At 45.3% G+C, this 23,523-nt stretch overlaps 10 protein-coding genes across 10 annotated transcripts; 7 read left to right on the forward strand and 3 right to left on the reverse strand.

Annotated features, from left to right (window-relative positions):
• Positions 1-2,160: 2,160 nt before the first annotated feature.
• On the forward strand, positions 2,161-3,274 carry L203_103750 (uncharacterized protein; the record flags this gene model as incomplete). Its single annotated transcript, XM_066213142.1, has 4 exons — positions 2,161-2,728; positions 2,779-2,845; positions 2,890-3,073; positions 3,119-3,274. 4 exons carry the CDS (start codon positions 2,161-2,163, stop codon positions 3,272-3,274), a joined length of 975 nt encoding a protein of 324 aa, XP_066069239.1.
• A 1,771-nt stretch (positions 3,275-5,045) lies between these two features.
• Positions 5,046-5,501, reverse strand: L203_103751 (uncharacterized protein; the record flags this gene model as incomplete). Its single annotated transcript, XM_066213143.1, has 3 exons — positions 5,046-5,057; positions 5,114-5,333; positions 5,380-5,501. The coding sequence occupies 3 exons, from the start codon at positions 5,499-5,501 to the stop codon at positions 5,046-5,048; spliced, it is 354 nt and encodes a 117-aa protein (XP_066069240.1).
• A 194-nt stretch (positions 5,502-5,695) lies between these two features.
• On the forward strand, positions 5,696-7,196 carry L203_103752 (uncharacterized protein; the record flags this gene model as incomplete). The annotated part of the gene is made up of 5 exons (XM_066213144.1): positions 5,696-5,743; positions 5,793-5,985; positions 6,037-6,196; positions 6,243-6,874; positions 6,919-7,196. The coding sequence occupies 5 exons, from the start codon at positions 5,696-5,698 to the stop codon at positions 7,194-7,196; spliced, it is 1,311 nt and encodes a 436-aa protein (XP_066069241.1).
• Positions 7,197-7,328: 132 nt separating this feature from the next.
• On the forward strand, positions 7,329-9,521 carry L203_103753 (uncharacterized protein; the record flags this gene model as incomplete). The annotated part of the gene is made up of 7 exons (XM_066213145.1): positions 7,329-7,523; positions 7,594-7,726; positions 7,771-7,934; positions 7,979-8,222; positions 8,267-8,311; positions 8,357-8,571; positions 8,616-9,521. 7 exons carry the CDS (start codon positions 7,329-7,331, stop codon positions 9,519-9,521), a joined length of 1,902 nt encoding a protein of 633 aa, XP_066069242.1.
• Positions 9,522-9,828: 307 nt separating this feature from the next.
• On the forward strand, positions 9,829-11,566 carry L203_103754 (uncharacterized protein; the record flags this gene model as incomplete). The annotated part of the gene is made up of 7 exons (XM_066213146.1): positions 9,829-10,157; positions 10,236-10,323; positions 10,389-10,490; positions 10,544-10,733; positions 10,787-11,070; positions 11,138-11,218; positions 11,273-11,566. 7 exons carry the CDS (start codon positions 9,829-9,831, stop codon positions 11,564-11,566), a joined length of 1,368 nt encoding a protein of 455 aa, XP_066069243.1.
• Positions 11,567-11,960: 394 nt separating this feature from the next.
• On the forward strand, positions 11,961-12,410 carry L203_103755 (uncharacterized protein; the record flags this gene model as incomplete). The annotated part of the gene is made up of 2 exons (XM_066213147.1): positions 11,961-12,175; positions 12,236-12,410. 2 exons carry the CDS (start codon positions 11,961-11,963, stop codon positions 12,408-12,410), a joined length of 390 nt encoding a protein of 129 aa, XP_066069244.1.
• Positions 12,411-13,575: 1,165 nt separating this feature from the next.
• On the reverse strand, positions 13,576-14,054 carry L203_103756 (uncharacterized protein; the record flags this gene model as incomplete). Its single annotated transcript, XM_066213148.1, has 3 exons — positions 13,576-13,735; positions 13,797-13,986; positions 14,048-14,054. 3 exons carry the CDS (start codon positions 14,052-14,054, stop codon positions 13,576-13,578), a joined length of 357 nt encoding a protein of 118 aa, XP_066069245.1.
• A 143-nt stretch (positions 14,055-14,197) lies between these two features.
• On the forward strand, positions 14,198-15,889 carry L203_103757 (uncharacterized protein; the record flags this gene model as incomplete). Its single annotated transcript, XM_066213149.1, has 4 exons — positions 14,198-14,330; positions 14,383-14,763; positions 14,816-15,210; positions 15,314-15,889. The coding sequence occupies 4 exons, from the start codon at positions 14,198-14,200 to the stop codon at positions 15,887-15,889; spliced, it is 1,485 nt and encodes a 494-aa protein (XP_066069246.1).
• A 282-nt stretch (positions 15,890-16,171) lies between these two features.
• Positions 16,172-18,751, reverse strand: L203_103758 (uncharacterized protein; the record flags this gene model as incomplete). Its single annotated transcript, XM_066213150.1, has 9 exons — positions 16,172-16,238; positions 16,288-16,293; positions 16,346-17,388; positions 17,435-17,565; positions 17,613-18,007; positions 18,050-18,258; positions 18,309-18,401; positions 18,452-18,552; positions 18,598-18,751. The coding sequence occupies 9 exons, from the start codon at positions 18,749-18,751 to the stop codon at positions 16,172-16,174; spliced, it is 2,199 nt and encodes a 732-aa protein (XP_066069247.1).
• A 1,770-nt stretch (positions 18,752-20,521) lies between these two features.
• Positions 20,522-23,026, forward strand: L203_103759 (uncharacterized protein; the record flags this gene model as incomplete). Its single annotated transcript, XM_066213151.1, has 7 exons — positions 20,522-20,595; positions 20,640-20,740; positions 20,787-20,871; positions 20,916-21,351; positions 21,397-21,468; positions 21,518-21,573; positions 21,649-23,026. 7 exons carry the CDS (start codon positions 20,522-20,524, stop codon positions 23,024-23,026), a joined length of 2,202 nt encoding a protein of 733 aa, XP_066069248.1.
• Between the last annotated feature and the right edge of the window lie 497 nt (positions 23,027-23,523).

A 23,523-nucleotide genomic window follows, 5' to 3' on the forward strand; every position in this document is an offset into this window, starting at 1 on the left:
TGATGTGGTTTGCTCGGACATCACGACTTTTTGGCGATTATCTTCTACAATTCAAGAATGTTTAGAGGTTGCTAGAGAGCGATGGCGAGTTGTATAAAGTGCCAGAAAGCAAAGAGAAAGTGAGTGATATACGAAAGATAACAGAAAAGATAAAAGTTATGTCTGTCCAAGGTTTAGTGGTTCCCGACAAAAGTTGACACCCACAGCCCACCAGACGTATATGCGCAGAGCTCATAGTGCTTTACCAATGGACGGAAGAGACAAATGGCATGCAATTGTGTTAGGTCGACTTTCAGGCATGCAGGCGCTCAAAATCGCATCGTTGCTTCATAACAATTTTTTCGACTTGCATACAACGAATACAGGCGACAGCAAGACGAAATAAACTCCCACAAATGTGGAGCAAGAGACTTATATGCCTCTATTTGGCAAACGAAGTCCAGTGCTTGAGGTGATATAGATATTTAGTGCTCTTCTTGAATTGACTGATTTCAAGCAAGAGATTTGAATTTTCTTTTGGATTTAAAACAATGGTATTCCAAAGCGTGCTACTGTTCCACGATCAGCCGTATACTACCAAGCAAAAGATGATCAAGTTGCTTACCCATCGCTATACACTTTGTAAATGGTGTAGTACTGTTAATGTTTTAGGGGTGTGACAGTGTTGTCGTTGATGAAGATAGTGATAGGACTCTCATTTGCCTTGTCCATTCAATCCTCTGCGCTGCCATTGGATCGAGTCTCTTAAGTATGCCGGCCGGCTGTAGACATGACATATCGTATAAAGCGATCGCAATGGCAAGAAAGCAATCATTCTCATCCGAATAGCCGGCGTCATTCTAGCCAAAATCCCTTCAAGTGCTTCATGTCCGCTACAAGCACTTCCTCTAACATCTAGTCTATTGATGTATGTCCATTCTTTGGTGAAACACGCTTGAGTTAAATGGGAAGGTATCCAAACCCAAAGCTTCTCAGGACGTTTAATTTGACAAGTTCTCTTGTACGACTTTTTCAAGCTTGAAGGCTCTATATCAAGTTTGAAGACTTAACCGGACAGATGGACCAAAGCGTCATGTCCAGCAACAAATGCGAATGGTATAGTCGAAAACGGGAATTAATGCAATCCCCCCTGGACGTCTCAGAGGCTAAAGAGTTTTTCTTAATAGACATGATTGCTCTCTCCATTCACTTTCAGAGCTCTCAGCTGAATGTCGATGCCATTAGTTACGTCCCCTCGAGATTCTAGCGCGCTTGCATCCATCGGCGTTGCTCATCTCGTCTGCAGTGGTCGTTTTGCCGAGTGCGCAAAGCATAGCTTTAGATCATCCTACATACATGTTGACTTGGGGTCGGGAAGACTTGATTCAATGCTATGGAGGATGCCGTCCTCGCGCCAATACCTTGATTTTACTCAAACCCTCTAGAACCCAGCCAGATGGCTCATAGGACGTATCAAAACTACGAGCCTTGTCAGCATTTCGAAACAGTTTTGTGTACATTACCTTGATCCTCAATCAAATCCCAACTACCCGACGCCGCATTCCATCTCAAATGTTTAAAAAACAAAGGCACTGATAGAGAGATGTCAATATAAATAGCGAAATATAAAAACTCGCTGAAACATCATTAAAAGAACAATGAGATGGAGAAAAGAGTTCAACATGATATCGACGGCTGTCACGTGACAAAATATCATCCTTACGTAAACAAACCCTTCCAAGTCTGATCAAAACAATCGTACGAGTATTTCGGTCCGACATGATAAAAAAACAAATAAAAATAAAAATAAAACAAAAATAAAAAATTTCAACAATATACATTCTCATCTCTTAGAATTTATAGAATAGAAATAAACCACATAGAAGACTTGAAATCGTCGCCGACTACCTACTGGGAAAGCCCTCATTGTACGGCTTGCTTACTCCGTCTGCTTCCAACCCACGCAATTTATCCTTTGTTTTCGCCTGTACAACGAAAGCAGCACTCACAGTGTTTTGCCACTCTCATTACTCAGCTCGTTGGCATTTTGCAGCAGCTTCCGGTATTCACCGAGCGAGAGAGGATATTAGCGTGATTGGCCAAACTCTGAAAGTGGAACGACTATTGTGGCGTGGCAGATATAGACGCTGAACAACTCTTTACTTTTTCGCTCATCTCAACATGGATGTCATTCTCGAACTCTCAGACGGCCTCTTCCTCGACAAGGTTTATTCGACACTATTTCCCTATCCTCCCATCCCATCTACGGAGCTCTTGCTCAATACCACCTCCTACACAGCGACAACGTATCCCTCGGCCTCAAAACCTGCTTTCACCTCTCTGTTACCACGTGATAATGCTATACGTCAAGCTGTCTCTCTCTTCACTGTCTCTCTTCTGGGTGCTTTTGCTCTGTACTTTCTTTTCTGTTCCATCTCGTACTTTTTCGTGTACGACCGCCGGCTAGAACACCATCCCAAGTTCTTGGACAATCAAATTCAAAAGGAAATTACCTCGTCATGTATTGCTGCCCCTTGGATCGCGCTCATGACTCTTCCATGGTTTCTTGGGGAGGTGAGAGGGTATTCCAAACTGTACGATAACGTTGAGGATTATGGACTGGGTTACACTGTACTATCGGTTTTGCTTTTTCTGGCCTTTACCGACTATGGGATTTACTGGATTCATCGGTTGGAACACCATCCTGCTATTTACAAATATATTCACAAGCCTCATCACAAATGGATTGGTAAGTGGACATGACTTGGATGGCTATGTTTGTGTTGATTTCCTTTCTAGTACCTACTCCTTACGCTGCGCTCGCTTTCCATCCTATTGATGGCTATGCTCAATCCCTTCCTTACCAGTACGTCCATCTGTTTGAGAGACACAAGCATTGACGCTTTACAGCATTTTCCCGTTCCTCTTTCCTCTTCACAAGTATGTCTACCTCGGCCTTTTCGTCTTTGTCCAATTCTGGACAATCCTCATACATGATGGCGATATGATCTCTGGACATTTGTTGGAGAGATACATCAATAGTCCTGCGCACCATACTTTGCATCATTTATATTTCACTTGCAACTATGGACAGGTACGTTGCCTATCGAGTTTATGGATCTGGCTAATTACTGTTTAGTATTTTACTTGGGCAGATTCATTTTACGACTCTTATCGTGAACCAAAACCGGAACTTGATCCCATCCACGAATCTCTAAGGATGATGCGTGAGAAGGGTTTGATTGATAAAGACAACAACCCTATTACCCATCAAAAGGGAATCAAGAAAGAATGAGCTGTCTTGCGAGGAGAATGGGCATTTGTATGTATGTTTAGAATTTAGATGTTAGATTTCTTACACAGAGCGAGGAAGACAAAGAAGCATTGGTGTAGTGGTCATCCACAACGCGTATCTAGATCCATTTCGGTTTTACCATCTTTTGACAGGGTTTACGACATGAATAATTGGCATTGGGATCTTATCTTTTACTTTGATTTGATAAACATATGAAAAGTGGCATTTTAGAGTTAATTGTGATTGGTTCTTTACGGCAAACGGCCTACGCAAAACTAGAAATTGGCTGTACATGCAGAACGATAATCTCGACAAGGAAACGATGTAATTATTCATTTTGATGTTGCTGAACGTCATGTTCAACGACCTGGTACAAAACCCTTACCCATTCACCGCATCCCTCGCATCCAACGACTTCGACGCCTTCTTCTAACTGTTCCATAGTGATCACAAACGCACCCGAGCATCGACAAAGGTAAGTAAAATGTGTCGGCTCCCCATCTACCATCGTTTCCATTCCTCCGTCTTCGCCAGTATCATGAGTAGCGCCATGCAGAATATATTGAGGCGTAAACACATCCAAAGACAAATGTTGAGTTATATGTGGTCCCGTATCGTTCTTGCTTTGCACTGCAACAGATTGAGTAGAAGAATATTGGGCGAGCCAATCTTGCCGTCTTGATGGATCGGTCAACACAGCTCTTGCTTCGTTGATCAAGTGTATCTTTTCGTTGTGATCTTGTGACACCAATGCAAACTTGAGGTTTGTTGTAGAGGATTTTTTGTCAGGGTGATGCTGTAGTCATGGCTAAGTCCTGGGAATAGTCTATGGCTATAACCTGCCTCACCACAAGAACAAGCTTTCTCCATGCCTTGTTAACTTCTACCTCTGAGCTTCCCCAAGGCAGCTCTAGCGCTGCATAGTAGTCCACAGCTCCTTCAGGAATGGTGAGCAAGAACAAGCAATGATTGCGAGAGAAATAAAGAAAATGTAGAGTTGAAGAATAGTGAAAGAAAGAACATAGTTTTTGATAAAATTATTTAGAAATACGTCAATTGAAAGCGGCGGTCGCCGACAAAAGTGGATGGATACATTCCCATCTTACTCTACTTTATTTTGTTTATATTTTCTTTATCATTTGATGTATTTTGACGGGACCACCAATATAATAATTGCAAGAAGGCAGATATAGGTAGGCCTAAAAGAGTGATGAAGATGTCGTTGCGGACAAGAGATGCAGAAGTTGGGAGCTAACAAAGTCAATAGAGGAACATTGCAAGAATTTCAGACCATTTAGAAATCCTGAAGAAAAGACAACGGAAATACTGAGCAAAGATTGTAATACGATACAACTCTTTTCGTCATTCAAGTTTCGTCATATCCAGGGATCCTACAATAGATGGCTGGCGTCGTTTACTCGACCAGACTAAGGACTGAGACAGATACAGATCCTCTCATTATTACAAATGACAATAGTGGCAAGTGGCACCTCTAAAGCAATAAGCGCGCATTGGACACTTCTGAATACTCCTATCAACCCTATCGCTGTTGATGGTCCTCGGCCAATCATGAATGAGATTGACGATGTTGGCAAAGAGAGCTAGGCGATAGCTTGATATGGTCAAATGTATTTCGCATCGCGAGCGGTGATTGAGATGTAAGCTGGTTTGGCTCAGTCTCTTGGTAAGCTTTATTATTAATGCATAACATACACTTATTATACAGTCTATAGTTCAATTCTTTCAAGGATTGCAATTGAATATTTGTTTCTCATCTCGGCATCTTGCATCCGTCAGCCTCTCCCAGTCTCATATTTGAAGACGAAATTGAAGACCTACTTGGACACCGGCCTCTCTTCTCCATTGCTCAAATTCCATCTCTTTATCCTTATAGCTCTTGATCAAACTGTCCAACACGTCTTTGATCCCTGTATGGGTTGTTTCCAGATTTGGAACCACATCTTTGACGGTGCGTTTGACTAGTGTCCCGCCAATCATTCTATAACAAACTCGCTCCGGTTCTGATGAGACGAGCGGCCTGACAGTAGATAACACAAGCCTTGAATTCATATCAGCAAGAACCCAATATAAGAGATAGCACATACGCATGTTCTTCCAGTTCCGATTCGAGCTCTCCAATCTTTTGCGCCAGACCCTGTAATTCTGTTCTGAACCGCTGAAATACAATGGGTGCTTCTTGAGGGTTTGTTGATTGCTTTGTAGCCATTTTGAATTTCTAGATTTCTTTCCAAAATAATTTGACTTTTATTGATTTTAAGACATGCTGTTAACTCAATAATAGAGATAACGGAGTTAAAATCGGGATTTGGAAAATGTGGCAAGCCTAATCTTCATTACTTTTCTTCAAAAAATAAATATTTATCCATCAGTCAGTAATCATTCTCTTTCAATCAAAACAAGATGGCGGACTGCATAACTATCGCTCCAGAGCTCTCTTTTCAGGACGAGGTTAATAACATCTTTTTCTAGCTGTAAAAATGAGCTAACAAAAAGTCAGATTACAGAGTTGGCTGCTCACCTCTCTCGATCTATTCCGAATACAACTGCTGATATTGCGAGAGAATTTGTGAGCAATTTTGAAAGCCAAGTGGCTCAGGAACTAGACAAAGATGAAAGGAAAAAGGTTGTTAAAAGTATCGTGAATAAAATTGTTGAGTTGAATGGGGGATTAGAAGCTACAAGGGAAGCTGGTTGGTTTTTCAAAGTTCAGACTGCGAGAGATATTGTTGACTTCAATAAAGAGGTTGAGAGCTCTCACTTTTTATTACAACATGTCCTTGCTACAACGTTTGACCAGGCGTCCGAAGAATACGCTCAAGCAATCATGGATATAAATGGAGCTATCAAGAAGGGTGCTCAGGAGAGTAGCAAACAGACGAGGGCTGAGGCTGCCTCCCGAGTGTGAGTAGAGAATCTGTATGTCTCATTATGAGCTGAATCTGTGCAGGTTAATAAACAATTATAATTCTTTCCCTGCCTCCTCTCCTCTTCGTCCTGCTACCCTTTTGACCCTCCTCTCTCTTCTCTCTTCCACCCTTGACGTTTCCGCCCTTCCTCTAACTACCTTCACTCTCGCCGCTGCCCTTTCCACATGGTCAATCTCTTCCTCTCAAAAAGTAGATTTTCTTACGTCCGCTTCCAATATCTATGTTGCAACTGGCAACATTTCCAACGCCCTTGATTTAATTACACTCGCTCTTCAAGAAAGTGTCGATCAGTCATTGGTTGAGAAAGCGGTGTTATTGAATTTGTCTGTATCTGAAAGTTTTTCTCTCGACAAAATCCTCGCCGTGCAAGGTGTAAAAGACAACTTGGGCAAAGCCGGCCCTGTTGTGGCTCTCTTCGAAGGCAATCCAATTGAGGCTATTGGAAAGGGTAAAAAATGGACTACAGAGAATGCCGCTTGGATAGACAGTGCCAAAATTCCCCATTTCACTGCCGAAAGTGTGTTGAGAAAGTTGAGGCTGATTGCTCTAGTGGCTATCTGTGCGAAAAGCGAGACTAGACAAATTGGCTACGAACCTATCGCCAAGGCCCTGGAGATTCAAGAGTCTGAGGTTGAAACCTGGGTCATTGATGGTGGGTTTGTGTATGCTTTGAGATAAACCTGACCATCTTGCCAGCCGTTCGAAGCAAACTTATCACCGCTCGGATCTCTCAGCCTTCTGCGCTCATAACCATCTCCTCTATTTCCTCTCTGTCTACTCCTTCCAGCCGGTTCGGTCCTTCAGAATGGCAACTTCTTGAAAAACGGCTGAAAGAATGGAAAGTACAAGTGGACGAGGCCAGACAGGTATTAGACGAGGCTGAGAATGTTGTGCAGCATGGATTGGCAGGCAGGAAGGGTGGCAAGCGAAAGGATGAGAAGAAGGAAAAAAATGACAAGGAGGATGAGGAGTAGATATGTAGATTATAGGATGGATGCATTTTTGTGGTTATTTATTATTCTGAAAACCATTTCGAAAGGAGTTTAAATTCACCGCGTCACGTTTTACATCTTTTCATTCATCAACATTTGTTACGACAACAAAAGATGAATCCGCTCTCTCCAGAAGACATCAATGGCGGCTGGCCGTCTCCTTCCACCGCAGCACAGTATACATACAAAGCAGCAAGCACGCCTGATAATTATGCTCGCGAGCCAAAAGTGTTTGGTGCACCTGGCATGGGTTTGGTCAACCCTCCTCAAGAAACACAGGACAAGGCAGCATCAAAAGCATATCTGAGAGTAAGAATTGGAACATTGGAGCGGAACAGAAAAGATTTATTGATACGTTTTGACGCCAATGTGGGTTTAGAATGGTTGTGGCGATACTAACACTATACAGACAAACTTGCCGAAATACAAGTCAAACCTCTATAGAAATATGCAAAGGAGCTATGTCGAGTTTCAAAAGTTTGCAGAGCAGATGCAGCTTGTCTGTCCACAGAGTAAGTTCATCATTACTCGTGACTCTACGCTCACACTGTCCTAGCCATCATTCCGGCAATTCCTCTCCCTTCCACCTCAGCGCTGACAGACGAAGAAGACGACAGGCTGGTAAGGATCGGACTGCAACGATGGTTTTCGAGAATATGTGAGGATCCAGTGCTGATTGAGGAAGATGAACTTCAATGCTTCATTGAGTCTGATTTTGGCGCAAGTAGAATCCCAAATCAATGTATAAAGCTAATTTTGGATAGTATTCACCAACACCGCCTCCATCGGCTCGTCGCCCAAATTCATCCACCGTCTTATCGGCGCTCACCAAAGTTGTGCGCCGCGGTCCTTTCGACGACGACGATGATCTTCAATCAGCCAAAATTGCCCTTGAAAAGCTGGAAGAACGCTACGCCCATTCAGCAGCTTTGGTAAATCAAGTTGGCAAAGCACAGAGGCAGCTGGCTGCCAGTCAAGCAGAAGCTGGAGGGAAATGGGTGGGCCTGAGTACGGTGGAGAGCGACGATAATTTGGCGGGATTGGAAAGAAAGCTTGGAAGAGTGTTGGAAGGGATGTCAGGGATGATGGCTTCTCAAGTAAGCTTAGTGAAGGGACGGATTGTACTGATTATGGGTAGACAGCGAATGAAGACGTTATTCTTAGTGATTCCCTAGGATACCAAGCACTCAACGCGCGAGCAGCCAAAGAAACTTTGCTTAGACGCACTGCAGTACTTGAAGATTCCCAGGCGGCAAGCAAAATTGCGATTAACAAGCGGAGAAATGTAGAAAGGCTCAAGTCAAGTTCAAACATCAGCTCTGCAAAGGTTGACGATGCTATTCATGAGATGCAAGAGGTCTGTGTCTCTTATTTTTCCTGTTTATATACTTATCTCTATAGGCCAATGCACTTGAAGATACCTTAACACAACGTCTCTTCGCTATAAGCCAAAACTTACACGTCGCCCTTCGGACCCATTCGCGCTATGCCCATGAAGACATTGCTATATCTCTTCTTGAAGCTGCGAGGCTGAGGGTAGGATATCACAAACAACAGTTGAGAGAATTGGAAAGTTTACGGAACGATTTGAATAAAGTCGCGCCTGGTGCAAAGATATTTCCTTCAGGTGGTGCATCTACAAAGCCTGGTTCTGCAGAAGGGGCGCGACTGCCAACTTCCGCCAGGTCTTCTGCCCATCGGCCAGTGTATCAACCACCTTTTACATTCCGAGATCAAACTCAAGGATCGGGTACTATCCCTACAACTCATTCCGTTACCCATAATCAGTCTCCATCTCAGCCACAGTCTGCAGCCATGCTCAGTGCAGACGGAGGGCAGAACTCTTCTCAAAATCATCAGCTACCCTCTCCAGCCAAACATCCTGTCTCCCACAGTCCAAACATTCCTCGCGCACCAACGTCCCCTTCAAATGCCGCTCAAGGATACTTTCCCTCTGATGGAACGCATAGTATGTTTGTCCCATCTGGCAGAGCGTCTTCGATCCCACGTCCTCATTCTGCTGCACCTCATCCTGGCCCAGATCCTTTAGGCGGGTTTACTGGCCCCGGGCTCCCTGGGCCTACTGGGAATTCCTCGGAAGATAGGCTAGCTAAGAGCGTGTTTCTCTCTGGCTCCAAAGCGGCTTCTGGTCAAGCGTTTACGGATACTCACGGTTTCCCCAGCCATTTTCAGCCCAGCTCGCCCAACGCTGGTCTAGACGGGCCACAGAGAGCAGCAACAGTGATAAACAACAGAAAGAAGCTGGACGAGAAAAAGGCTGCAAAGATGCTTGCCGGAGGGTTCTAGATTGTTTTAACTGTACTTCATCCCTAGTCGATGGTTATGTCAAGAATTGAATTGCGTCTATATAGGTCATATACAAGTATCAACAAGGCAACAGAGCTCTCTATAGGTGAACTGCCGGCTACATTCATCAGATGTACCAGCCATCTACATGGTTGTCCATGATGCACTTCTCATCCTCCAGCTTATAAAGGCTCATTCTTGTCACGTGATTATTCTCTTCATACATTTCTTGTTCTTCTCTTTCAATTTCAAGCAATTGTTTTTATTCTTTCTCAAGTTTCCTTTTTTGTGGATTAAAGGTGTAGCGATGTCGGGCCCACTGGGAGCGCTTCCTGGCATGACTTTTGATATAGCAAGAAATAGATATTTCCCAACACCTCCAAATACATTCACATCTCATCGACCATCGACCAGTTCTTCGTCTTTGTCAATCTTGCCTGAGATCAACCCACAAAATAGAAGGGCCAAACACTACGGAAGAAAGATGCGAAAAGAGACAGCCGATATACAGGCCAGTCATGCAAAGAGAGCACGAAATAATGAGATGCCGATGGCTGGTAGGGTTGGAACTGGAAAGAGTGGAAACCTTGAGAGTTTACGCAAGTGTCAAATTCGACCCACAAAACAAATAGAAAGGCTAGTCTTGCCTCTTACAACTCCAGCTTGTCCGCAGGGAGGATGAACGGAAAATTATATGGGCTAATGCTATTGTAGAGATGAAAGAACTATCCTTGGTAGACTACAGCTCGACCAGCGTCATCACCTTTGTGGGTGCGAAGGGGAAACTATAACTTTCTACCAAGCGAGTGTATCGTATGTTTGCCACATCCTTGGTCACTGACGCCAAGGTCGGTTTGGGTCCAAAAGCCGTTTGGACAGGGCGCATTCTCTGCAACAACGGATCATGGAAAGATGATCTTAAACAGCGCAGATGGTGACACGACTGTCCTCTACATATGCCCTCAAACGGTTTGTCTCTTTCTTACGTTGCGCCGGTGAGGTTCTTGTTCATAACGAGATAGCTGTTGGGTTTGCACTATGATATCCCACGGATGATTCTTATGGCAATCTCAAGTGGCCCCGAACCACATATACATATCTTCCGTAGAGATCCCTTGCAGCTGGATCACATTCACATGAGAAGCCTGCCGTTAAAACCCTCACAAGGCGATCTGTACAGTATGAGCTCTTTTGACGATCGATGCACCCTTGGTCAGTATCCATCGTTCGCACCCAAGCACTTGCAGCTGATGCAGCGCTTTCAGGTGGTTACCGATCAATAAACACGATTTCATATGCCGAATCTGACCGTGTCTCTGTTCTGCCTCGAAAGTTGGCTTCGGATGCACTGGCCATACACCATGTTGGTCGCGATCTTGTCTATGTCGGTCAACGCTCTGGGATGGTCGTTCTCGAAGATTTAAGAGAAAAGAGCCGGATGCCCAATATTATAGGCCAAACCATCGTCAAGAAGGCTGTGGTGGGCGTCAAACGGATTGATGACGGGGCGGTGCCGTGGGGTTTGATCGTGAGTGGTATGGAAGATGAAGTGAGTTTTCACACATCGTGCAATGCTGGATTGAAAAACGAAAACCAGGCTCATTCTGTATTGGCAGCTGCTTTTGTATGACATACGATTCAGCAACCTACCGCTCCTCTCTTTCGATGGCCATATTAATAACTATCAAACGGACGTGGTGTGTATCGCTGTCGCTCGATCATCTTACTGCTGACCCTACTGCTCTTGACAGGGCTTGGCGCTCTCTCCCACCAACGCACACATCTTTTCATCAGGCTCAGACAACCGTATCCGTGCTTGGTCCACACTTACGGGTCAGCCGATCGCTCCTACGCTTCCATCGGACGGCGACTCGTCTGGGTTCACAAACACGTATCCTGTACACACTGGGGTAGAATCATGCAGGCAGCAGCATAAGAACCCACTGACGATGGCGTTTGACCGCAAGGTCAGCCATCTGGTCGTCAACGAGGACTTGGGGTTGGATGTCATTGTGGGAGGAGAATTGATCAGGTTTATCCACTAATGCCCACACTGGCTTGTGAGGTGTCTCATGCTGCCTTTTCATATCATGTTGGATGTTTCGCATTCTATACGTGTCATGATGATGCCCAGTGTGTATATACCCATGAGATGCGTGAGAGCTGGCAACAGTTCTCTGATATTGAGATGCTTCCCTGCCCAGACACCTTTTTGTCACAATAATACCCATCATTCAGATGCACGCTGTGTACGAAAAGGCCACCCAATGCAATCTACGTTGCATTATTATTGTTTGCCTATATTCCATGCCACAGTTCCAACGTTCTGACGCTTTTCTCCCTCCATCTCCATGGCGATTCAACATCTTGACACTCCACTCCACTCATGCTAGGAGATAGTTACGACACCTATAATACAAATTGGCCAGCATCGAGTCCATGGAGCTGGGCACCCGCCTGGCAGGAAACGCCTCTTCGTACAACTGCATCAACTGGAGCAGCTTGGCATCCTGTCCCTTGCGCGCGACCAACGTCAGGCCAAACGGTCGACCATTGGGGTATACGCCGAGCGGAACGGTTCCCATCGGTGCGCCTACCACCCGTCAGCCGTCTGGCCCATCCCAGACGCATGCGGCCTGGACCATCTACAGGTTGTGAGTGGATGGCGACGGGGCAGCGGCATCGTGCGGAGCCATGCTGAGGACCGCGTTCAGACCAAGGCCGTGTGTGTCGTGGCGTTCGATACGGGCGACGCACTCTGCGACGAGCTGGGCGCTCGTGAACCGTCCAGAGCGCAAGAGGGCGGCGAGGTCGCTGGCGGTGGCCGTGAGGAGACTGACGGAGCGTGGCAGAAAGGTGCTGGGCAGCGGCAAGCGTGGGTTGAGCTAGGCCTGGCAAAGAACGTAGAGTGTCAAAGACATGAGCAAGGGATCGCGGTGGGTAGCTCCCAGAGAATGCATCTGATAGCTGCGTCCGTCTGTTCCAGGTGGATACTGTGAGGAGTCGCTCGTCCCAAGCACGCCTGGCAGCCTGAAGGCATCGGGTGTGCCGCTGGGTTTTGTGGATGACTATGGGCATAGTTGTATGAACGGCGTTCGGGTACAGCAAATGTAGCACTGGTGTTGCATGAAAAGAAGTATATGAAAGCATCCCACACTTGGTCTGTCTATACCCATTTCCGTGTGTTCTCCGTTGACGCACCTCCGTCTTTACCTGTCAGAACCTTGGAATGATGGCATGGCATATAGGCAAACAATAATAATGCAACGTAGATTGCATTAGTGTGACCTTTTCGTACACAGCGTGCATCTGAATGATTGCTAATATTATGACACGCGCCTTCAACGAAAACAGGCAGACAGCCGTCCGAGCAGTCAAGGACAATCACTGGGAGCTAAAGGCTATCATGCATATATCTCCTCATTCCGGGTTATCGACATCGGCCTTTACAATTCTCTGTATGTAGGCTGGTAAGACTCACAACTCGGTTTCTAGGGTTCTGGGGTTTGCGACTGGGTCTAGATGTAGTCTGGGGATGCAGTATTCTTAAATACAATAGGCCTGGAGTATAATCTCCTGGACTTGCATTGATAGAAATATAAAGAAGAGAGAGAAGATACAATTAAACGACACACGCCTCCACTGTCGGACTTTTCTCCATCTCCGCAGGAGTTACAGTAGGATGGTAACAGTTATCTGTGCGATTGAAGGAGATCATCTAAAAAACGATTGCAAGCTGATTGTCCAGGTAAGTCGTCTTGCGGCGTCGTGATGACAGGGTGGATTCCCAGAGCCCGTGGACTCTTACTGCATGTGCACCAAGGCTTATGCACAGTTCCTTGAGAAACTTGCTGAGGAAAATGGCTCGGATACACAGTTTCAACATGTCGTGCAGCGCCTTTAACGACTCATGGACAGTATAATGTATACTATCATCAAGCAAACACCGCAACAACGATGAGGCTTCATACACACATCCGGCTTCAACGAGCGTGTCAAAACCGTTTGTCGAAAGCTTCTCATCATTCAAAACGCAGCCAACGCCTTGAAACAATCAGACAGCTTCATTCTTCGCGTGCAAAGCCTCATCCTGTTTTTCAACATGGGCATACACTGGTGACAAACGCCATGAAGCGCGAGCCACACCCCCGTAAGGATAACTACCTCCTAGGGCAAGGTTGCCATACATTCGGTTTGCCTCCAAAAGCGTTTCGCTGTCCAACGATGCAGACTTTAGACATTTGATTTACACAATGAGGTTGACGAATGGCTTACATGGCAGCTTGCAAATCACCCATCTTGGCCTCTATATCCCCAACTCGGTAGCAGGATCCTGCCGTCGGGATGGGGTCTCCTAATACCTTCCTGCAAACTTCCAGTCCTAGTGTGTGATAGTGAAGAGCCTCAGCAAGTCGACCTTGGCCAGATCGACTATTTCCTTGGATAAAGTAGTATCTCTGAGCGACTCAGTACTTGCGCAGATCTGCTACTTTGTGAATGTCTAGGATTTGGAGACTGCCACTTACTATCCATGATAGTATTACTATTTTACTCTAACAACTCGTTGGGTTCCCCCCTTTAAAAAAACAAGGAAAAACCAGAACGGCGACTTGTTTGATTTCAATCATTGCTTTTCTCATTCCCATCTCTTTTTGACCTTTTTATATTTCGCTCTCATGTCGGTGATGCTCGAGACCTCACTTGGCGACCTCGTCATTGATCTTGAGGTCGAAAAATGCCCTCGGACATGCGTAAACTTTCTCAAATTGTGTAAACTAAAGTATTACTCTTTAAACGCTTTTTTCAACGGTTTGTTTCTGTTTCATGTCTCCATGCTTGATCCAATTGACGCTGGACGCAGTCTCAAAGGATTTCATTGCGCAATGTGGCGACCCAACAGCCACTGGCACAGGTGGTGAATCCCTTGAATCATATCTCTACTCACAAAATCCATCTGGCAAGGCCCAACCGTCTCGCTACTTTGCGCCCGAAATAGTTAACTCTCTCAAACATACCGATAAAGGAACACTGTCTATGGCAGTCGCGCCCACCGATCCACCAGGATGTGGCTCTCAATTCTTTCTCACACTCAAAGCCGGGATTGATTATCTTGATGAGAAACATGTCGTTTTTGGAAGAGTCATTGAGGGTCAAGAGGTGTTGGACAAGATCAATGAGGTTTTTGTCGATAAAGAAGGGCGACCGCTGAGAGATATACGAATACGCCATGTAGAAATCCTCGGTTTGTCCCATGTCCCTTCTAGTGAGATCGGAACTGATAACAATGAGTTTAGAAGACCCATTCCCTGATCCTACTCCGTTTCCATCCCCCCCACCGTCTCCACTTCGTCCACCAGACGACCTTGATAAAACTCACATTGCAGACACTGAGGATCCTGCTAAAGAATTCGAAGAAGAAGAAGCAGAAGAACTCCGTCGAAAAACAGCTGCTTCCTCCTCCGCACTCACTCTAGAAATGATTGGTGATATCCCGTTTGCTGCTGTCAGGCCTCCGGAAAACATTTTATTTGTCTGCAAATTGAATCCTGTTACGCAAGACGAAGATCTTGAGCTGATTTTCTCCCGTTTTGGAAAAATACTTTCTTGTGAGATAGTACGCGACAAAAAAACCGGAGATTCGTTACAATATGCCTTTATTGAGTTTGACGAACGATCGTCGGCTGAACAGGTATGTCTCTCTCTCTCACCATTAGTTCTTTTTCTCCTTTTGTTCTTTCCACTGGTCTCAAATGTTGGCACGGCGGACTGCTGACTTTGTGATATTTGAAAAGGCATATTTCAAAATGCAAAACGTCCTCGTAGACGATCGTCGAATATGGGTAGATTTCTCGCAATCCGTCTCAAAAATGAACAAGTCTTTCTTGACGAATCCTGGACGCTATGGATCTCGCAGTGATCGAGGCAGATTCAACGGCGATGACGGGCGAAGTGAAAGTAAGGAAGGTAGGGGAGGAAACAAGTATGTTGAAGACAGGCATCAGCGTGGTGGTTACGGAAGACGATCACGCGACGCTGTCCCTTCTCGCCATGCCTATAAAAACGATGATGGCGATTACGCAAGAGAACAAAATGAGGAGAGAAGCCGACGGGAAAAGAATGACCGCGATAGGCATGTCCCTGTATCATCGTCAAGAGACGTAGGGGGCACAGAAGGGTATCGTATGGTCTTTGATGCTGACTTCAGCTCCTCCGATGCATATCGGAATCGTAACCGGTCACCTAGGAGAGATAGAGACGAGAGAGAAAGAAGAAAAGAGAGAGAGAGGGATGATAGAAAAGGAAGAGATAGACATTCTGAGCAAAGCTACAAGAGAGAACACAAAGGAAACGTTGAGAGGCATCGTTAGATGCATTGCAGCCCATAGGTTCAATGCAAAACAATTCATTACCCATCGCACAAAACTACATGGATAGAGACATGACCATCTCTTATAATGCCAAGTAAACATAAATCAATCAAGTGAGGGCATTATGTCGTAACATCAACAAAACTACGACAGGCTGAAACAATCTATGGAAAGACGTGAGTTGATAGTCTTCGGTTTCTTTCAACGGTTGGAAATTTCAGATAGGGAATGAAACATGATATGTCATTGAGTTATGGGAGAAAAGTCATAGAATTATAGTGTTTACGACTCCGGAAACACACAAGTGCACATTGAAAGGACAAGAAGGTTATACACGCCAGCGTGAAGCCTAACTATGTCAATGATTCCACCCTTGGGCCAGACATTGGAAAATGTACTTAGTTCTTTTCCTTTTCAGTCAGAGGCGAACTCCCCATTCGACTCAATTGTCCCCACATCTCTGATATCCTAGGTGGTGTCAAAACACTCTTGCTCTTCATTTGTTTCCTCAATCCTAAAGATTTCGGGCGACTTGTCTCAGGCTGCAGTGTTTTAGCACTAGAAGATTTAGCACCAATAGCAGCCGAAGCTTTAGGTTCACGTGAATGAGGAAAGGATGATTGTTTGGATTCATCATTGTGACGGACTGGAAGAAATGATCTTTTGGGTGAAGTGGTCTTCCCTAATGGGGGAGCAGACAATGGAGCGTGTTTGACACTAATTGGAGGGCAAGATGGAGTAGAAGGTGCTGGAGATGTAGATTCTCGCCTGTGCAGCTTATTGGAAACTTTAGATTTGACTGGAGTCGCTATATCAATGAGCATAAGCTCTGGCTCAATGTTTTCTTGTTCATCTTGTTCAGCTGATGATACAGAGGTACTTCCTCTGCTAGGGGAGGGAGGCCTGGTGTCATTTTGGGCTAAAGGCGACCCTTTACTCGACGCGGTACGCCGTTTTGGCGGACGAGCATCTTGATCTGGATTATCTGAGCTCAAGCTTGCACATGAATCTGCCCTAGCAAGCGCGATTAAAGGCGTATTGAGAGAAAGAATAGGGAGAGGTTTCCTTTCATTCGCAGAACGTCGAGCAGCTCGCTTGGTACCGCGCACGGAGCCCACTGAAGAGACAGAGCCAGGACTAAACTCATTTTCGTTACAATCGTTAGTTTCTTGAAGTGGCTCCCTACTCGAAAGCACGAGCGGTTGAGTAGATTGAAGCTCTTTTCTTTCCTGCTCCTTTTCCGTAGAACACGCCTTCCGAGGTTGTCCGACTGCATCAGCTCCCTTTTGTGAAGAGACGCAGATGATAGGGGTTGTGAGAGTATGAGGCTGGCGGGACCGTAATTTCATAGTGGAATGAACGACCAGGCGAGTTGGAGTACCAATACTTTGAGGTTTACCGATATAGTTTATATTCTCCAAAGTAGGTGTGGCAAGTGGATTGTTGTTATTGCTTGGCGTGGTTTGTGCCAGTTCTTTGAGAAATTGGTCTCGAGCAGCCTATTACAAAATCAGACTAATGACAGTGAATGATGATAACACTAACCCAGCCTGCCCATCTCATCTGATTCAAAACCATGTATTGTTGTTGAGGCCCTACAACCATACCTGGCCTCACAATCCTCATAAATCCTATTGCTTCTTGGGCTGTAAATCGATACTTGTAGATCAAGTATGCTGCAACATTGAGCACTTCTATCCTTAAACTTTGCTATACGACATACCTCCTATAAGAACACCAGTTCTACCCAAGCCAGCTTTGCAATGTACAGCCACTTTCATTCCTTTTCTTTCAATCGTCTCTTCGGCTAACCTAATAAACTCTTTGACAATCTCATCAGGCGGATTTGTTCCGTCATCGAAATACATATCGACATGTTCCATTCCCATATCCAGAAAATGTCTCTTATCATACAGCTCCTCGTTTAAGCGAGCAATAAGGCCAACATTTTCACGCTTGAAAACTGACAAGACACATCGAAGTGGGTGATGAATAGTCTTGGACTTGCTCGTTTCTGCATAAGTCATGTCGCTAGAGGCACGGGCAACGTTGATCCATGTTGTCTCCACAGGAGAGGCAAAGGGAATGAAATGGCCAAGGATATTCAAGTCGCCGTTTCTATTTGCATCAGCAAACCTCTATCCTTAAGATATCACTTACTCAACAGTCTCATGGTATTGGTAATCATCAACGTCGAAAGAAGTCAGATCTAATAATCCAAAACTTATTGCTTTTTCAATTCCGTAGAGGATATCTTGAACAGTTAATCCATGGTCCATAGGCCCACTGCCAGCATCTCGAAATGGCATAACTTCAAAATGCGCCACGGGATGAAAGGCGTTCCATGGTAGTTGTTTGTCGACAATGAGCTATTTCAATATCAGAAACTGTGTCAAGGGGGTTTGTTTGTATAATTTACAGAGTAGAGGGCAACAATAAGCACCATGTTTGATTTTATTTTGGGATCCGTTGACGAATACAAACACACGGGTTTTCTTTTCTCCTTTGCTTTCTGCGGTCATAGTTAGTCTCTTGCTCAGTACATTCTCACCGATATCTCACCTCTAACTTTTCGTGGATCTTGATGCAGGCATGAAAAGTGAATGCAAGGTTGAGAGGCCCATGATCCATTGCAAAACTTGTATACCTCATTTCGTTGTCCACTTATCACAAGTAAGCTTAAGCCTACGGACAGCCTGCCTACCTACGGGTAAATAACGAGCATGGTTTTTTCGTCACAGGATGTCCATAAGGCACTTTGCCGTGCGCCGATGCGTCTTTGGGGGTCAATGTGGTGAAGACAAAGTGGTTGGAAAAAGTTGCGACCTCATTCGGAAAGGAGCGTATTGGTGAAGGCGGCATGGTACTGTTGCTCCAGCTTGTGCAATTCCAAAGTGGGCAGAAAGTATAGTTTGGCTCTCAGTGGTTTGTTCAAAGACGATTGGGACGATTTTGCTACTCTATCTCTATAACATGAGTAGGAAATGGTTAGGCGTTGATAGAGTTGATGGAAAAGTAAAATAAGAATCAGAATTAAATAAAGACAAAATAACAAAAGAGAGCGGTTGACTGGACTGGCAACATTGCACAAGGCGGCTCGAGCACACACCTTTTCGTACGCCAGGAACAAACGTGGCACATTTCGATCCTGAGGGCAGATAAGAATAAAATCATGCGCGTTCAGATCTAGATTACGTAATATCAAGTATCTACAAGTATTAATTACAGAAAAGGTTAATATCTCGACATGTTTTTAACTTTCACATTCAAATTATTGAGCTTCGTTCTCAAACATCCATTTCATTACTTTACATCACGACGTTACTATTAAACGTACATTTGCTGACCTCGTTGCTCAAGAAGATGATCATAGGCTGCATACATCATCAATTATTCATCGTCTTTACAGAATAGCCAAGAAGTTTGACGTGCTCCTGCTTATGGCCTATAGATTTGTCGCTTGTGGCAAGTAGCGATCACATCGCTTTAGCCTTCAAGAAACTGGAAGATTTTCCATGTTCAATGGCAAGGGCCAGGAAAGAGTCACACCGCAAATAAATTAAAAAACAACATTCTACGACGACCTAGGACAAGACATCGAGCAAAATCAGAGTCAGCTCACTCCTAATCCAGCCTTTGGCTGCAAGACACAGCTTTTATATCTGGCTGTCAAAAGTCATATCACCATCCAGGCACTAGCCACTGTCAAAGACTCGCCTCAGCTAGATCCAATCCCTCTCGGACTGGGAACGAGCCATTCTTACTGACAAGCATTCGATCAAGCTCGAGAGAGATATCGTCAAATCATCCGCTCTACCAGTCAAGCACACGGCTTTGCTTATGCACAACTGACCCACGCCCATGACTATTTTCACAATCGACGCAGCTGTCAAACCACTCACACGCAACAGATATTATATTGTCATTTCAAACAAGCATCACGCCGGCAAGTGAGTGACTCAGTGCTGATTCCCAACAGAGTCTGGGATCCTGCTGGTGGCAAGGCGGGGAATGATATATACATTTCTGTGAATATTGAGGTCCAATACGAAATACTTGTACCCTATAAAGTACTGGCCCGGTTACTCGAGCAATGAGTAATGGAAATGACTGGGACTGGGCAAAGATGGGACTTGTTGGTTGTCATCCTCTTTGGGTGAAATGTTCAAAAGCAAACGGAAATGAAAATCCTAATTTTATATCTATCTTGAGAGTTTTGTAATGAACGTTGTTATTAGTGTTACAACTACCACTGTCTGTGCTAGTGTTATGACAATCAGTTCTAAATTAGACAAAAAAATTCTAACTACTATAATTAATCAACTACGAATGTTCCTTATTGCATTAGAAAACCCTAATAGAGATGGAGATGGGGCCCCACGCGGACAACTCTGAAAGCGGACATTCAAAGGCATATCTTATTTGGCGGCGATCGCCGCGGCGCGGGGGATGTGCGTATACAGCTCGGTTCCTTTTCCTGATGTCTTTTTGCGGTGTGGTGGAGGTTTCTTTCACCACATTTTGAATTCGCATGGGATTTTAATTTATTTCTTATTTCTCTATCTCTTCTCCATTTCTATTTTGTAAAATAGTCATAACCAGCATCATTGCTACGTCCACAGCACAGTGGTCATGGCAGAGGTAACCAAGTATGGCAATGCCGCAGAGTTTGATGTCGACCTGCATTCTATCTATGCAGCGTACATGTGAGTAGGACCTGTGGGTGGCGCGCCTGACTGACCTTTGGCAGCGGATTGTTTGAGTCCACCAATATTGACTGGTGGGACAAGTCGTGGGGTGGTTTCTTTGTATGCTTCAACGACTTTTTGGGCTTTGGGTGGGAAGTTATGGGTCGGTGCTCGTGTTAGCAAACTTTTTCAAAGTTGACGCAAAAAAGTTGTGGTTGATCAGGTTACTGGTAAGCCCCATATAGCTGTTCGCCGGGATCAGAATGCGTTATTTGCGCGAATGATTCGTACTAGGTATGTAGCTATGCTATTGTCAGTAACGAGCTTATTTGTTGCAGATTTGGCGAGACACTGCCAAAAGAGCCACCAACTACTCTGCCGCTCAACCCTGTACCCACACGCAATCTTGCCCTTCGGCGTTTAGTCACTATCCGAGATCTGAGCGCTTATAAAAAGTTGGCAGCAACTCTCCCCGCTGCAGAGCTGTCATACCTTCGTTCTCGTGTGCGTGCAGGTGAGCCGGCCGTCATCGAGCAACTTTTTTACGCTGGCGGGTCCAGCGGGGAAAGGGATACCGGCGGCATCGGGGTTCGTGATAACGGCGTTGGTTATACTTTTGCTTGCATCAAGATCAACTGGTGGGAGAAGGGAGGGAGTCCATACGGACTCGTACCTGGACAAGGCCGCACTCAACCTGGAAAAGGCGGGCAAGGGAAGGGACTGGCGCTGGAAGTGGGGACCGCCGTCCTTCGTTGTCCCAATCTCCGTGCAATGGTGGGCACTCACCTTTTTGCGCAATGTCAAAACTAACTTGAACAGGGCGTGTGGCCGCCAACTCCGACTGACAATTACCGCAAGTCACACTATGTTGTAGAGGAGTGGGTAGACAAAGTGCGCTCAAGGCTAGCTCATGTCGACGGTGTGCTGACTTTATACCAAGCGCACAAATCACAGCCCACCCACATTCCCAAGAGCCTATGCTTTTGGCCAGAGCGAGTTTGTCTCGGAAAAACGGGTGGAAACTATTCTAGAGTAAGTGTAACATGCGTTACGTGTATTAACTCTTTAAAGTGCCACACTCAATGCCCTTGCTTCTCAAGAGATAGATAACCAAGCTAATACGCTTATATTGCTCACCGTTGGGGAGCCGGCTCCTTATCCTTTACCGAATTCATCCACACTTCCCAACAATATCCTTATATTTGATGTTCTTGCATTTGAATACAATCTCTTGCGACGGGCACAAGCGCAAGGCATTCCTGATGCCCCAGATCGACGACAGCCATTGACGAATCTCCCTGCACTCCTTCAAACTTTGCAAATTCCTGTGCCGGCTTTCGCACCCATTGGCAACGCTGGGAACGATGCATACTACACTCTTCTTGCATTCCAAAAGCTAGTCATGGGGGAAACTCGCCTGCCTGACTTACTCTTCAGTCAGCCAAACAATTCCTTTCCATCTATGCCATTTGTTCACACCAGTCATGGCGCAATGCCGTTTCCGTCATACTCTCCTGCCACAGTCATGTCTATGCCAATCCCTATCATGCCCGTTGCGGTTCAAGGCCGTCGAGAGTCAAGAACATTTGCACGTGGATCAGATAATGGCTCATTTCCATCTTCGCCCGCAGATGGTCGTTCACAAGGTCGAAGGTATGGCAGTGATAATTCGCGACAAAGACCTGCATCAGTTGGCGATCCTTTCAATGTAGGTACCTCCACTTTCACTCGATCTTCAAGTGAGAACCGCTCGCCACTCGACCATGCTCAAGGTTCGGTTTCCTCTGCAGAACTCCGACCTAAGACTTTTGCCAGATCTCAAACTGTTTTTTGGGACAACGCGGCCTACGCTGATAACCAGCCAACACAAGGCATGAGAGACTCTGTACCGAAAGCGCCTCTTCGCGGAGATATGAATTGTGTTTCTCTTGGATCATCTCCAAATCCTCGGAGCAGGCTCCGTGAGGGACCTCCACTTTCAAGAAGTGCAGCTGTTAGCGGTAAACTTGGGACTCAATGTAGAAGCATCTCTTTTGATGGAAACGGAACCGATGGAGGATTGAATAGTCTTGGAGGAGGCTCAAAGGGAATTCTGGGACCTACAAGTGCCAGTAACTCTCCAGCCAATGGTCCGACTAGGATTCATGCCGTTGACGGAAATTCTACTGGCATCAATCCGTCTGGCTTCTCAAGTACCAGTCTCAGTCAAGATCGAGCGGATCGCGCAGATTCTTCCGGAACTGGTAGTACCACTATGACCAAACCTAGTTTTGGATCGAGTAATGAGATTGCTGCCATGGGTTCGGGTACCTTGAGAAAGGGTAGATCAAGCACGGGTTCTGCTCAGGTTGTGGAGGACGAAAAGAAGACGAAAGCTGTGAAAGAGAAGAAAAAGGCCAAAGGGCCCAAAGAGTTTGCTGGGGCCATCGCCAAATTTTGGGTTGGTTAATTGACAAGAAAAAGCCAGGAAGGGCAAACGGACTTTAGGCAAATATGCCATAATAATGGATACAAAAAACGACAAGCAAAGCATTGATGACGTTGGATTATTTCAAACATAAGTAATGTATAGTTCACTCATGATTGAAACCTTTCAAGATTTATATTGTATAGCATACTCATCCTATGCATCATGGACTTCTTTCCTCTTCTCTTTTGTGGGCTCAAGCCCCAATTACGCTTCAAATTATATTCTTTTCTTTCGCTTCCATCCAGTACTCATTCATCCAGCCTATTAGTTCATGGTAGAATTTCAGAAGCCGTGATTCTATCCATCTCTGCCAACATTTCCTATTAACCCTGAGCTCTAAGTACTAACTCGGCTGACTTGTGAGTTGTGTCCCGTATGGACTCCTTGAGTACCTGCTGATAATTTAAAGATGTTCCCTCATGGCTTCTTGATCAGGCAGTCATAACCCTTCCACCCGTCTGAGAATGCAATTGACA

Source organism: Cryptococcus depauperatus, chromosome 4 (assembly GCF_001720195.1).
Source record: "Cryptococcus depauperatus CBS 7841 chromosome 4, complete sequence".
NCBI classification, from domain to species: Eukaryota; Fungi; Basidiomycota; class Tremellomycetes; order Tremellales; family Cryptococcaceae; genus Cryptococcus; species Cryptococcus depauperatus.